This window comes from Rana temporaria, chromosome 2, assembly GCF_905171775.1.
Source record: "Rana temporaria chromosome 2, aRanTem1.1, whole genome shotgun sequence".
NCBI lineage: Eukaryota > Metazoa > Chordata > Amphibia > Anura > Ranidae > Rana > Rana temporaria.
The window spans coordinates 458,764,317-458,777,484 of NC_053490.1; the positions used below are offsets into that span (position 1 = coordinate 458,764,317).

The 13,168-nt window shown below is 49.1% G+C and overlaps 1 protein-coding gene across 2 annotated transcripts in view; it reads left to right on the forward strand.

The window, feature by feature from the left end:
* The first annotated feature begins 4,502 nt into the window (after positions 1-4,502).
* The window catches only part of GOSR1 (golgi SNAP receptor complex member 1), a 163,353-nt gene continuing 154,687 nt past the window's right edge, over positions 4,503-13,168 (forward strand). For both annotated transcript variants that reach the window (XM_040338578.1, XM_040338579.1), the window contains exon 1: positions 4,503-4,604. In XM_040338578.1, the coding sequence (XP_040194512.1) occupies positions 4,574-4,604 (31 nt within the window). In that variant the 5' untranslated portion in view covers positions 4,503-4,573. The remainder of the gene's footprint in view (positions 4,605-13,168) is intronic.

Sequence of the window (13,168 nt, forward strand, 5' to 3'; positions counted from 1 at the left end):
GGTCCTCTTACTCCATGGAGAAGTGCTGCTTGCTGGGTAATCTCCCGGAGCTGCTAAAGCCCATCCAGCCATCTTCATTAAGGGGCAACCCGGTCAGTGCCCGTTCCTGTCTGGGCTTGATCCTGAGCTAGGCTCTGTCCATGACTCCCACTGTTGCCTTCATGTTCAGTTAGGAGAGTGTAGCGCCTGTGTACTTTTCATTACAGGTGCTATGTCAAATTTAGTGGGGGAATGAGAGAGTTACTTTGCTCCCAGTCATATTGATCTGTTTAAATTGGGCTGTTGCCATTCCTGGACTGTCCTGTGGGTTTATGCTGTGCTCCAAAGATACAGTTCCATCTTTGGAGGCAGGTGGCGCCAGAGGGGTCCAGGCGGAGCGCCTTTTTTTCCAGCAGCCAATGAGAGGAGTGTTTCCCTCGCGAGGCATGCTGGGGGAGGGTATTTCTGTGGCAGACGCCATTTTTTGGGGTCTTCGCGGGTTCCTGGTTCCAGGTGCGGCACCCACCTTTAGGAGCGCACGTGCTACGCAGAGTTCCTGACTCTGGGCCCTCATGGCCCGGAGCAACTGATGCTGCAAAAGGGGCCCCAGTAACTTACTGGGTCCCCCGTCTCTTATTGAGAAGATCCCAAGCGAGTTGTGCTGTTCGATGGGGAGTCGGTCTGAGGTGAACCCGGAGGCAGGTGATCCAACAGGGCTTAGACGAACCATTGGGGATCTGGGTGACCGGACACTGACAGGTTGTATGCTGTAAACTGTCGGTCGGTGACCCCAAAGATACGAAGCCTACCTGAGGAAGATTCAGGCAAATTATTGACTGGGAGGATCCGCTCTAATATCCATGTTTCTGAGTACTAGGCCTGTGGCAGAGGTCTCATTACTAATCCTAAATTTACTAGAGCCAAGTCGGTGGCAGAGACTTGTTCCTTCCAGAGGTTCTATGTTAAGGTAACCAGATTTTTAAAATGAAATCCGGGGACATATTTTTTCTTTACTAGTAATGGCAACAATCAGTGACTCTCTGCCCATTGCCGCCCGCCTCACAGCCTCTCAAGCAGTGGCGGCTGGTGCTCAAAATTTGGGGGGGGGGGGGGCGCAAATGAAAAAAACAATTGCAGCCTCACTGTGCCATCAATTGTCACCACTGTACCATGCCATGAAACGCAGCCACTGTGCCATGCCATGAAACGCAGCCACTGTGCCATCAATTGTCACCACTGTGCCATGCCATCAAACGCAGCCATTGTGCCCCTCAATTGTCGCCACTGTGCCAATTGTGCCCATTGTTGCCACTGTGCATGTCACTGTGCCCTTTATCTGTTGCTTCTGTGCCCATTGTCGCCGCTGTGCCCTGTAAAATGCACTTACTGTACCTTTCTGCTTCCACGTCCCTCGATGTCCTCTCCCACCCTCGATGTAGCTTCAGCCAATCAGGTTACCGATAACCAGAATCGGTGAACCTGATTGGCTGAGACGGCCGTCAGTCTTATCCAAGGGACGCAGCCCCCGTACGTTCCGAGGATAAGACATCCGGGAGCCGAGGGGCTGTACTCGGAAAGCCTATCAGAGCCGTTGGCTCTGTTAGGCACAGCCAACCAGCTGCCGTTATTCAGGTAACCGGCGCCCTATGTTCGGCTATCTGAATAGACCAGCGGCAGCTGGCCACAATAACATACATTCATGCAATGCAATACATGAATATATGTTATTTGCGTGAGCCAGAGGGGGTGGCGCTGCAGAACGACATTCTTAATGTCTTAAAGGGGCCGTTTTTTTTTATGACTACGGGGGGGGGGGGGGGGCGGCGCCTGGACGCCCCCTATGGATGGGCCGCCGCTGCTCTCAAGTCTTACTCTTCGGACCCTGGCTACTACTGGATGGGGAGCGGAGGAAGATCACTCTGCCAGGGAAGGCAAGGAGATAGGCAGGTGGCTGGCCAGGATTTGAGCCAAGGCAGAAGAACATGCGAGCGAAGCTGAATGGGCATGCGCCCGAAACTGAAGAAATATTCCCTCCGCTCCGACCAGCACATGATCATCAGAAGGGGGCACAGATAATGGGAAAAATACAATCCCCCTATGCTAGTAGGCACGGCGGAGAGGGGGTGTGTAATTCTAATTTTTTTATTTTAATTCTGCACTGACTGTCTTTAAAATTGCCCCTGTCCCCTATTAAATCCAATCTGGGGACAAAACCAGGGACAGACTTGGTCCGGGGACAGTGTCCTCAATCAGAGGACTGTCCCCTGAAACTGGGGATGTCTGGACACCCTATTCTAAGTGACGCTCTGGCTGCCAAGCCTGTGAGAGGGACCTGTCCAGGGCACTTTACCCACTTCGGCTGAAGTTGCGACGAAGCAAGAGTTGTTATTGGAAGCGGGACTGCTTCTGTCTATCCAAAGGCCTGAATCTGCAAGTTCTCCTTTTTATCAACCTACTTCTATCTACCTCAGTTTGACTGTTGGTCATGTTGGACCTGTAATAAAGCACAGAAAACGTCAACCTGCTATCTGGACATTCCGTTATTGCTCCTCACCATCATCATTATCCCTAGACACATCACAGAGGTAAAATAAATATGCCGATCCCAAATCTAACCAGCTGCTCCTAAGGGGGTAGCGCTACAAGAGAAAGAGTGTAGAGAGACACTGGCACAATGAGTTAAGGTAAACAAAACTTGAAATCTTGTATTTTTACAACCACTTTATAGTGGAACTTGCCCCAAAAGGGGAAGTCCTGCTCTTCTTCCCTCAACCCCCAACACCCCAACCGCAGCCAGATTTGGAATACATTTTTGGAGTTGTGGAGTGGGTACCTGGTTTTGACAGGTACCTTTTCCAGCTTCTGGCTGGTTCGCCCCCTTTCTGCCTGTAGCATACTTCCCAACTTTTTAAGATGGGAACGAGTGACACCTATTAGCAAAAGTATGTAACATAGGACACACGCTCTTAAAGGAGAATTATACAAAAAAATGATTATGTAAACCCACAGGTGCCTTTTTTTTACTATACTATACCTTCATATTGGCTTTTTAAGGCCTTGTACACACGGTCGGACTGTCCGATGAAAACGGTCCGCCGGACCGTTTTCATCGGACATATCCGCTGGGATCATTTGGTCTGATGGCTGTACACACCATCAGACCAAATTCCCTGCGGACAGGATACGCGGTGACGTGGCCGCGACGATGACGCGGCGACGTGCACGACCCTGGAAGGTCAATGCTTCCACGCATGCGTCGAATCACTTTGACGCATGCGGGGGATTTCGGCCCAGCGGACATGTCCGATGAGTCGTACAGACCATCGGACAAGTCCGACGGACAGGCTTCCAGCGGACATGTTTCTTAGCATGCTAAGAAACATTTGTCCGCTGGAAACCTGTCCGCTAGGCCGGGAATCCGGTCCGGTCGGCCATACACATGACCGAACATGTCCGCGGAAACTGGTCCGCGGACCAGTTTGAGCAGACATGTTCGGTCATGTGTAAGAGGCCTCAGTGTACAATTTAGAAATTGGAGGAAAGGTTTAGCACTGGGAAACACTTTGGGAGCTATGCTGCAGCCTTATGGGACATGTCATAGGTCTCAGAAGGCTGCAGGACCATTCATAAAGTGCAGTGCGACTCATGCAAGCACAGTGGGCAAGGAGTCACAGCCTGCTCAGGTGAGGACGGCGCTGGATCCTTGGACAGGTTAGTGTCTGTTTATTGAAAGTCAGCAGCTATAGTTTTTTGTTCCCACTTGCAGGTAAGACCGCTGAGGTGATCTCCGAGCATTTCCAGCCCCTCCTTCTCCTCCCGCTGCCTTCTGGGACACACACAGGTCCCAGAAAAATGCGGGACCAGAAAGTGCAGCGCGACTTGCCCATGTGCAGTAGGAAACTTTCCCTTGCTTACAATGCTGCTGGCTGCACCCGAAGCCAGTTAACGAATCGGCATAGGATGTTGACATTGCAGGATCCCTGGACAGGTAAGTGTCCTTATATTAAAGGTCAGCATCTACAGTATTTGTAGCAGCTGACTTAAAGTGGAGTTCCACCCTAAAGTGGAACTTCCGCTCATCGGATTCAAAGACAGGTATCCTTCCCCACTTCTGGGAGTCCGTGATGTCACTGTGGGGCTCCCTCCTCCTCCTCCCCTGGAGGAGCGGGCCTCACGCATGCGCAGTAGGGTTCCCGGCATGAAGCTGAAAGGCTACACTGCCGAGTTCCCTTACCCGCAATGGCAACGGCAGCACCCGACAGCTGATGGGAAACATCAGCTGCGGTGCCGACATTGAGGGACACCAGGACAGGTAACTCTCCATTTATTAAAAGCCAGCAGCTGCAGTATGTGTAGCTGCTGGCTTTTAATTTTTTTTTTGCCCGGAACACCCCTTTAATTATATATTTTTCCTCTGGTCTGGAGCAGCTCTTTGAGAAAAATGGAGAAGCAGTTCGTGAAAAGCTTCACAAGGTGTCGCTGTGGTGCATTTCCTCAGATGAGCCGTGCGCGGCACGTCATAGCGGCTCTCTAGCCGCCTCCAGTCTCCTCTCTATTGCTGACTCGCCGGACTGGGTGACGTTGGACAACAAAGATGGCGGCGGGAAGCAGCAACTATTGGGAAGGTGAGGAGCGGCGCCGAGGAGAGGCTGTGTCCGGTATACCGGGGGAATGGCAGGCTGGTGGAGTACGGCTGCTCGGTCCCGGCCTCTGGTCTATCTCTGTAGAAGGGAATAAGAGGACAGGGAGCTGGAATGATCCTGTATAGAGCAGCTGAGGCAACCTGTGACTGGCTGCCCAGCTATGGGGGGGAAGTAAAGCTCCTGTGTGCCCCCCAGCCTCTGCCATGCCTGACAGGTGTGTGAGTGCCAGCTGTCCCATGAGGAGGGCTTGTTCCTGGGGAATGGTCTCCTCTGGACGTGTACTTTGCTCATAGTTGTGAACACAAACACCATCAGATCCCTCTTTGTATGAATGATGAGATGGATCTTTATTACAGGTACTTATATAATACTGACCAGCTGTACAGTACTTTACATATTTACACCAGTCTCTCCACCCCAGGAGCTTACAATCTAATGTCTATATCTCACATACTGGGGCCAGTCAGACAGGAGACCGCTCACCTACCGGCATGTCTGTGGAGTGTGGGAGGAAATCCACACAAGCACAGGGGGAACATGCAAAAAAAGATAGTGTCCTGACTGGTAATTGACTTGGGGACCCCAGTGCTGCAAGGCAGGAGTTCTAACCACTAAGCCACTGTGCTCTTTATTACAGAACCTAGTCCTGGAATGTCTCTGCTTGTCAGTGTTCAACACTTGTACAGAAACCCCACTTTCCTGCATGTTATATATGATCATTGATCTCATTACAGCACAGGTGTAAAGCTGAACTAAACCCATCGACTTAAATGTTTCTCAAAACAGTAAGACCCTTTTCACATGGGCGGACCGTTCAGATCCACCTGTCAGTTTTTTCGGTGGACCTGAACGGACGATCCATACATCTCTATGGAGCGACAGATGTCAGCAGTGACATCCAATCCGACCCACTCCGCTAAATCCACATCGGATGAAAACCCTATTTTCCATCCGTCTGGCGCATCGGGTGAAAACAGACTCTATGGTCTGTTTTCATCTGATCCCCCATAGAGGAAAGTGGTGATCTGACCGGTCCCTTTCTACCCAGTGTGCAGAATTGGACTTGTCATCCGCCGGCTCAGCGGGGATCAATGGAGCGATCCCCGCTGAGCAAGCGGATGTTTAAAAACGGATCCGCCTGTGTGAAAGGGCCCTTACAGGCTTCGTTCGCCTATGTGCGATGCGGGAACTAGCGCAATTCCAGTGCTGGTTCCCGTATCGCATGCCCCCCTCCCGATGGTCCACAGTGACATCTGCGAACTGCTGCGGGTATCAATGTAAAGTTCATGACACCCCCTGGATTGGTTCACAGATCGCAGTGCGAACTTTCAAATGGTGCAGGAATCAGGTCGCATAGATATGAACACCCAATGCGATCCGATTCCAGTGCAAACCATAAAAAGGGTCCTGAACCTTTTTGGTGTGAATGTGATGCCATTTCAGCTAGACAGTTTGTATGGCTTAATTTGCCTTGCACAGACATCGCATGTGGACTGCAATGCGGTGCAAATCCCATGCAATGTCTGTCATCGCACAATTGTAAAAGTAGCCTTAAAGTGATTGGAAAGGTAATTATTTTTATTAAAACAGTAAACAAGTTATACCTTCCTAAGGTTTTGCACTGAGTGGCTCTACACCTCCTCTTCTGGGGTCTCCAACCAACGCTATCAGCTCCTCCTCTTCCCCCACACCAAGCCACTTGCTATGGGAGCAGACAAGGAGGCTTGAGCTGGGCTGCGTACATCTATTGACACAGCGCACTCGGCCTCGCTCCCTCCTTTATGGATTTGATTGACAGCAGCAGAAGTCGATGGCTCCCCACTGCTGCCTCTGAAAATGTGAGAAGAGAGCAGTGCTGCTGCTTTTAGGCCCAGTGCTGGACAAGATCGGGCTAAAGTAAATATTTAGAGGGGGGGGGGGGGCTGGTGGAGAGCTGAATGTGGAAGGAGTTTTACCTTGAAGCAAAGATTACATTATAGTCTGGTTAAAATACACAAGTCTGTCTAGTTCAACCAATAAAACGTAAAACATTAAAGCGGTTCTAAACCCTTACATATACCCAATGAATGGACTATACTCAGATGATACACATAGATAAAACATCGTCCTACATAAGTTGTACCTGTCTTTCTGCAGTTGTTCAAAGTGCAGAATTTAGAAGCATGTCTAAAAAGGAGACAGAGAGCTAAAGGTACACTCTGCAGAGCTCAGTAAGGAGAAATCTGGGCTCTGATTGGAGGGAAGAGACACCCCCCCCCCCCCTATACACAGCACACAGGAACAGAGCTGAGGCTGGCAATCTTTCCCTGTCACTATTTTTCTCTTGATGTCAGGAAAACTTGTCTGAAGTGATTCATGCTGATGATAGAGGAATGCAGAAGAAATTACATCTAGTGCTCCTAATTGCGACAAGTAGAGGGATATGCTTCATATTTCATGCCTGAGGTTTACAACCACGTTAAAGGAAAAGTTCACTTTTTTTGCAGGTAAAAAAAATGCGCATTTATTTTTATTTCTTTCTTAAGAGCCTGCAGAGCATTACACCTGCGATCAGAGACTTCTGCGGACTCTCAGGACAGCTGCCTGCTTGTACATCAGGCAGGCTGTTACCTGAGAGCAGGAAGAATCAATGAACAACCAGAGCACTCACCAGTACCCTTGCAGTTCATTGAGAGCTAAAAGCCATCAGCCACAATGGATGATGGTTCTTGTAGTCTATCCAATCACAGGAAACCGAGTGAATAACATGGCCATGTGGGCTGAGCCGTGTATGGCCGTGCTATTTTCAAATTGCGACAGCGTGTGTGGGGAGAAGATTCTCCGTCCGCTGTGACAGGAAAAGGGGGGGGATTGACCATATCGGGGTGCAGATGCTGGAAAATGTTACATGTTCCAAAGGTGAACTTATCCTTTCCACTTGCCCTTTGAAAGATTTTTTGCGAAGCGGCACTGCGCTATTTTAACTTACAATTGCGCAGTCTTGCAACGCTGTGCCCAAATAAAATTGATGTCCTTTTTCTCCTGGAAATAACTCTGGGAGACATGTCGCTGGTCACAGCGGTGTACAGGGACCACTGCAACAGCTTCGATCTAAGGTAAATATTTCATAATGAGCTAGTATCTTTGTCTTGCAGGTTTTTTTTTATTTGAGTTTACAACCACTTTAACGTTTGAATGTAATCTTGTACGCTTCCTTTGCTGGAGCAGGGTGGGTATAATTTATAAAGCGTTAGTTTACCTTTACAGTAAAAATGTAAAGGTAAACCATCACTATAGATTTCGCCCTATTTTCCATCAATACAATCTTTTGCAATTACATTTTTCCTAGAGCCATTTTGTATAGTCCCGTGACTGCTTGGTCCTTTCTTCTATCTACTGTTTGTAAGGCTGGGGGCAGAGTCTGCAGAAGATGTTCAGGTACAAGGTCTATCACAGTGGTGAGGGCTGGACTACGTTACTGGAGAAGTCACAATCAAACACCTCTACCTGCTCTGTTGGACTCCTTGCTGCCTATATCACCAGCAGCACTGCCTGACAGGGTGACATGCAATGGCGTCACTGGGGGGGGGGGGGGGTGTGTGCGTGAGCCCAGAGGCGATTCAGTTCGCATGTGCCGCGCTATATAAATTTTTCATTCATTCATTCATTCATTCATCTCTCGCTCGCTATGAGAGGGGAGAGGTGGTCTACACTGATGCAGGGGGTCTTCACTGAGTGGGGTCTATACTGATGGAGGGGGGTCTGCACTGAGGGGTGTCTATGCAGATAGATTGGGGTCTGCACTGAGGGGTGTCTATAATGGTGGAGGAGGGTCTGCACTGAGGGGTGTCTATACTGATGAAGGGGGGTCTGCACTGTGGGGTATCTATACTGATAGAGGGGGGTCTGCACTGAGGGGGTGTTTATACTAATGGAGGGGGGTCTGCACTGAGGGGGGATTTATGCTGATGGATGGGCGTCTGCACTGCAGGGGTGTATAAACTGATGGAGGGTGGTCTATACTGATGTAGAGGAGTCTATACTGCTGGAGGGGGCTGATGCAGGAAGACTTTTGTCCACACAGCTGCCGCGCACTGGATATTTTCTCTTTTCGGACCATTCTCTAAACCCTAGAAAATCCCAGTAGATCACCAGTTTTTGAAATACTTAGACCAGCCTGTGACAGGGGGACTGTGGAACCCATCTTCCCTTGGAGAGGTTGGGAAACCCTTGTTTCAGCTCCCCATGTACCATTTTATGTGTAAGCAGGGCTTTTTTCCAGGGGGAACTTGGGGGAACTGAGTTCCACCACCTCTGGCTCAGACCCTTTTGTGCCTGCTCACCACAATTACTTGTAAACACAGAAGCCTGGTTTCTGTGTTTACAAGTGACAGCTCTGCACTCTGTGTGTAACCCCCCCTGAACTCTGTATGTAATGCAATCCTGGTATTTAATTCCCCTTTAAGACCCTTCTACTGTTTGTGAAATCTGAACGGGGTCGTGATTGAGTTTTCTGCACCTATTTTCTGAGAAAAAAAGCTCTGTGTGTAAGTAACCCTGTGTCTATTAGGGTGACATAGAAAAGAATGGACAGGTACTTAATGGACACAGAGAATGTGGTTTGGAGTACTTCAAATGGGACAGTAATATTTATCCACAATATCCCTCGAGAAATATATAAAGACTATTCCTGGTTTGTTTGATTCTGAACTATACATGTTAATTGAAAGAGCTGGTCACATCGGTCTCTGTTCCATGTAGGAGTCAGACAGTCTGCTACTGGGGTCTCCTGCTATTGTCCGAAGATGTGTTACAAAGCAATTAAACAGGTTTACAGTTGCATTTTTTTTGGGGGGGGGGGGGGTCCTGAATCTTTAAAGCGGGGGTTCCGGGGCCGATCCTTTATTTTTTAAGCATTCAATGGAGTTTCAGTATACTAAGGTACACTTACTTATTGGGTCTCTGTAAACATCCGCTGTCCGTTTTCGTGGCAAAAATAAATAAACGTTCTCCAAAAGCCAGTGGCAGAGGGGTGGTCTTTCCTTTAAGATAAAGTTGTAAAAGTAGGTGGAACTCCGCTTTAAGATATTAGCTGACCTGTGTTAAGTTAAAAACGTTGTTTATGAAGTTGAATTTTTGCCATAGCAACCAATTATGTGCCACTATTTTTTCCATGCTTGAATGCGGTATTCTGTTGCTGAGATACAAAGCCTTTCTCTTACTGTTAGGTGAATGACTTAGAAATGGCTCCCATTGTTTTCTGGCCTCTGCAGACATGATAGACTTACAAAATGGTTACAGGCTCTTGACTTTTTCATACTGCATCAGATATACAGTCCTGATCAAAAGTTTAAGACCACTTGAAAAATGGCAAAAAATCATATTTTATATTGTTGGATCTTAACAAGGTTCCAAGTAGAGCTTCAACATGCAATAAGAAGAAATGAGAGTGAGACAAAACATTTTTTGAGCATTCAATTAATTGAAAATAATGAATAAACTGAAACAGGCTGTTTTTCAGCTGATCAAAAGTTTAGGACCACACCTCCAGAAAAAAAAACTAAACCCCCCCCCCCAAAACAGAAATCCAACTTCCAAACATGAACTCAGTAATGAGTAGCTCCGCCGTTATTGTTGATCACTTCAAAAATTGGTTTCTGCATGCTTGATGCAAGCGTTTCCATGAGGTGAGTGGGAACATTTCTCCAAGTGGTGAAGACAGCTGCACGAAGGCCATCTACTGTCTGGAACTGTTGTCCATTTTTGTAAACTTCCCTTGCCATCCATCCCCAAAGGTTCTCAATTGGATTTAGATCAGGGGAACACGCAGGATGGGCCAAAAGAGTGATGTTATTCTCCTGGAAGAAGTCCCTTGTCCTGCGGGCATTGTGTACTGTAGCGTTGTCCTGTTGAAAAACCCACACAGACGAGGGCCTTCAGTCATGAGGAATGCTCTCTGCAACATCTGGACATAGCCCGTGGCCGTTTGACGCCCCTGCACTTCCTGAAGCTCCATTGTTCCACTGAAGGAAAAAGCACCCCAGACCATTATGGCGCCCCCTCCACTGTGGCACGTAGAAAACATCTCAGGTGGGATCTGCTTGTCATGCCAGTAACGTTGGAAACCATCAGGACCATCAAGGTTCAATTTTTTCTCATCAGAGAATAAAACTTTTTCCACCTTTGAATGTCCCATGTTTGGTGCTCTCTTGCAAAGTCCAAAGGAGCAGTTCTGTGGCGTTCAAGGAGACAAGGTTGTTGAAGACGTTTTTTGTTTTTGAAGCCTTTCAGTCTCAGATGCCGTCTGATTGTCATGGGGCTGCAGTCAGCACCAGTAAGGGCCTTAATTTGGGTCGAGGATCGTCCAGTGTCTTGATAGACAGCCAATTGGATCCTCCAGCTCAGTGCTGGTGAATTTTTTTTGGGTCTTCCACTTGACTTTTTTGTTCCATAACCCTCAGGATCATTTTAAGAAATTCCAAATGACTGTCTTACTGCGTCCCATCTCAGCAGCGATGGCGCACTTTGAGAGACCCTGCTTATGCAGTTCAGCAACCCGACCACGTTCAAAAAGGGAGAGATTTTTGCATTTGCCATCACAACGTGTGACTACCTGACAGAAAATGACAATCCACGTCGGAGAACAGTGTACAGTGAATGAAGGAGCAGAGAGCTGGAAAAGCTGTAGTATAAGTTTGATAGGTAAAGAAAATTTTTTGGATGTTTCCTTACTAGAGGTCGACCGATATGGGTTTTTCTCTGGCCGATGCCGATATTTAGAAATCGGGGGAGCCGATGGCCGATATATGATGCTGATTTTTGTGGCCGATATTTTGGGCCGATTTTTGGATTGGGATGCATTGTGGAGGAGGATGGATGGTGCTGTGCCTGGGGGATGCATTGTGGAGGGGGGTGGATGAATGGTGCTGGGCGTGGGATGCGTTGTGGAGGGGGATGGCTGGATGCTGCTGGCCGTGGAGGGGGGATGTGTTGTGGAGGGGAAGAGATGGATGGTGCTGGCTGTGGATGGAGGGAAGGGGGTGGATGGATGAAGCTGGCCGTGGGTCGGGGATGCATTGTGGAGGGGGAGAGATGGATGGTGCTGGCTGTGGATGGAGGGAGGGGGGTGGATGGATGGAGCTGGCCATGGGTGGGGGATGTATTGTGAAGGGGGATGGATGGATGGAGCTGGCCGTGGGTGGGGAATGCATTGTGGAGGGGGAGATGGATGGAGCTGGCCGTGGGTGGGAGATGCTTTCTAGAGGGGGGTGGATGGATGGAGCTGGCCGTGGGTGGGGATGGATATATAAAAAAAGAGTGTGTATACAGGAGAGGGGTGTGCTCTGACATGTACACACTGTCCATTGGATGACACGTGTGAGCTCCTACGTGAGTTGGAGTACTATGTACAATCACTAGAGAGCCGAGGCACCTATCAGAGATGATAGGAATACTGTACATTACCCCAGTCTCCAGCAGCATGAGAAATGAATCCTTCAGCCACGCTGCTGGTAGCCTGCGCGCCGACCCCCCCCCCCCTCTACCTCGGCGAGCTGTACTGTAGCAGAAAGCAAACTTGTCACAAGCCCGAGCAGCTGCAGTACAAGTTGTCTGTGCGAAGAGATCACAAAAGCTTCGTGCATGCTGGGACGGTGGCGGGATTACTGAACATGGGCTCTAGGCTACAGCTGGAGCCGTAGCCTAGAGCCTATGTTCAGTAATCCCGCCACCATCCCTGCATGCAGGAAGCATAACAAGTGTGATCTCTTCGCGCAGACAACTACTGCAGTTGCTCGGGCTTGTGACAAGTTTGCTTTATGCTACAGTACAGCCCGCCGAGGTAGAGGGGGGGGAGGGGGGTCTATGCGCAGGCTACCAGGCTGAAGGATTAATTTCTCGTGCTGCTGGAGGTGGAGCGGGGTTTAGCGTGGCAGCCGAAAATCGGCCGATTTTTTTTTTTTTTTACAATAATCGGCCGATGCCGATTTCTAAAAAACGGCCAAGGCCAAATATCGGCCGACCGATATATCGGTCTACCTCTATTCCTTACCCCTGGTGTGGTTTGTGGCTAATTACTTTCCCAGTGGAGGTGCGACTGCCATTGATCCCTGCATTATTTAAATCGACATGCCTATAATGATGTCCTTCTGGTAAGCCGTTTGACTGCACAGGGTGTGGTGACATCACACAAAGCCGCGCCATCCTACCGACAGAATGCCGGTGTTTTTTTTTCAGCACATGCCTCTTAATCACGATTTTGACCTCACGGCAATCCCGCGGGAGTGGGCGTTCCCAAGCACTGCCTGTGATTGACAGGCTTCCGAACGGCGCATACTGCCCGTCACAGGTTGCCAAAAAAACTCGAACGTCGGTGAGGCTCTATATGGCGCCTGCGCACCGACGTTCGGGTTCTGTCGGCAACCTGTGATGCGCAGTATGCACCGTTCGGAAGCCTGTCACTCACAGGCAGTGCTTGGGAACGCCCACTCCCGCGGGATTGCCGTGAGGTCAAAATCGTGATTAAGAGGTATGTGCTGAGAAAAAAAAAAAAAACGCCGGCATTCTGT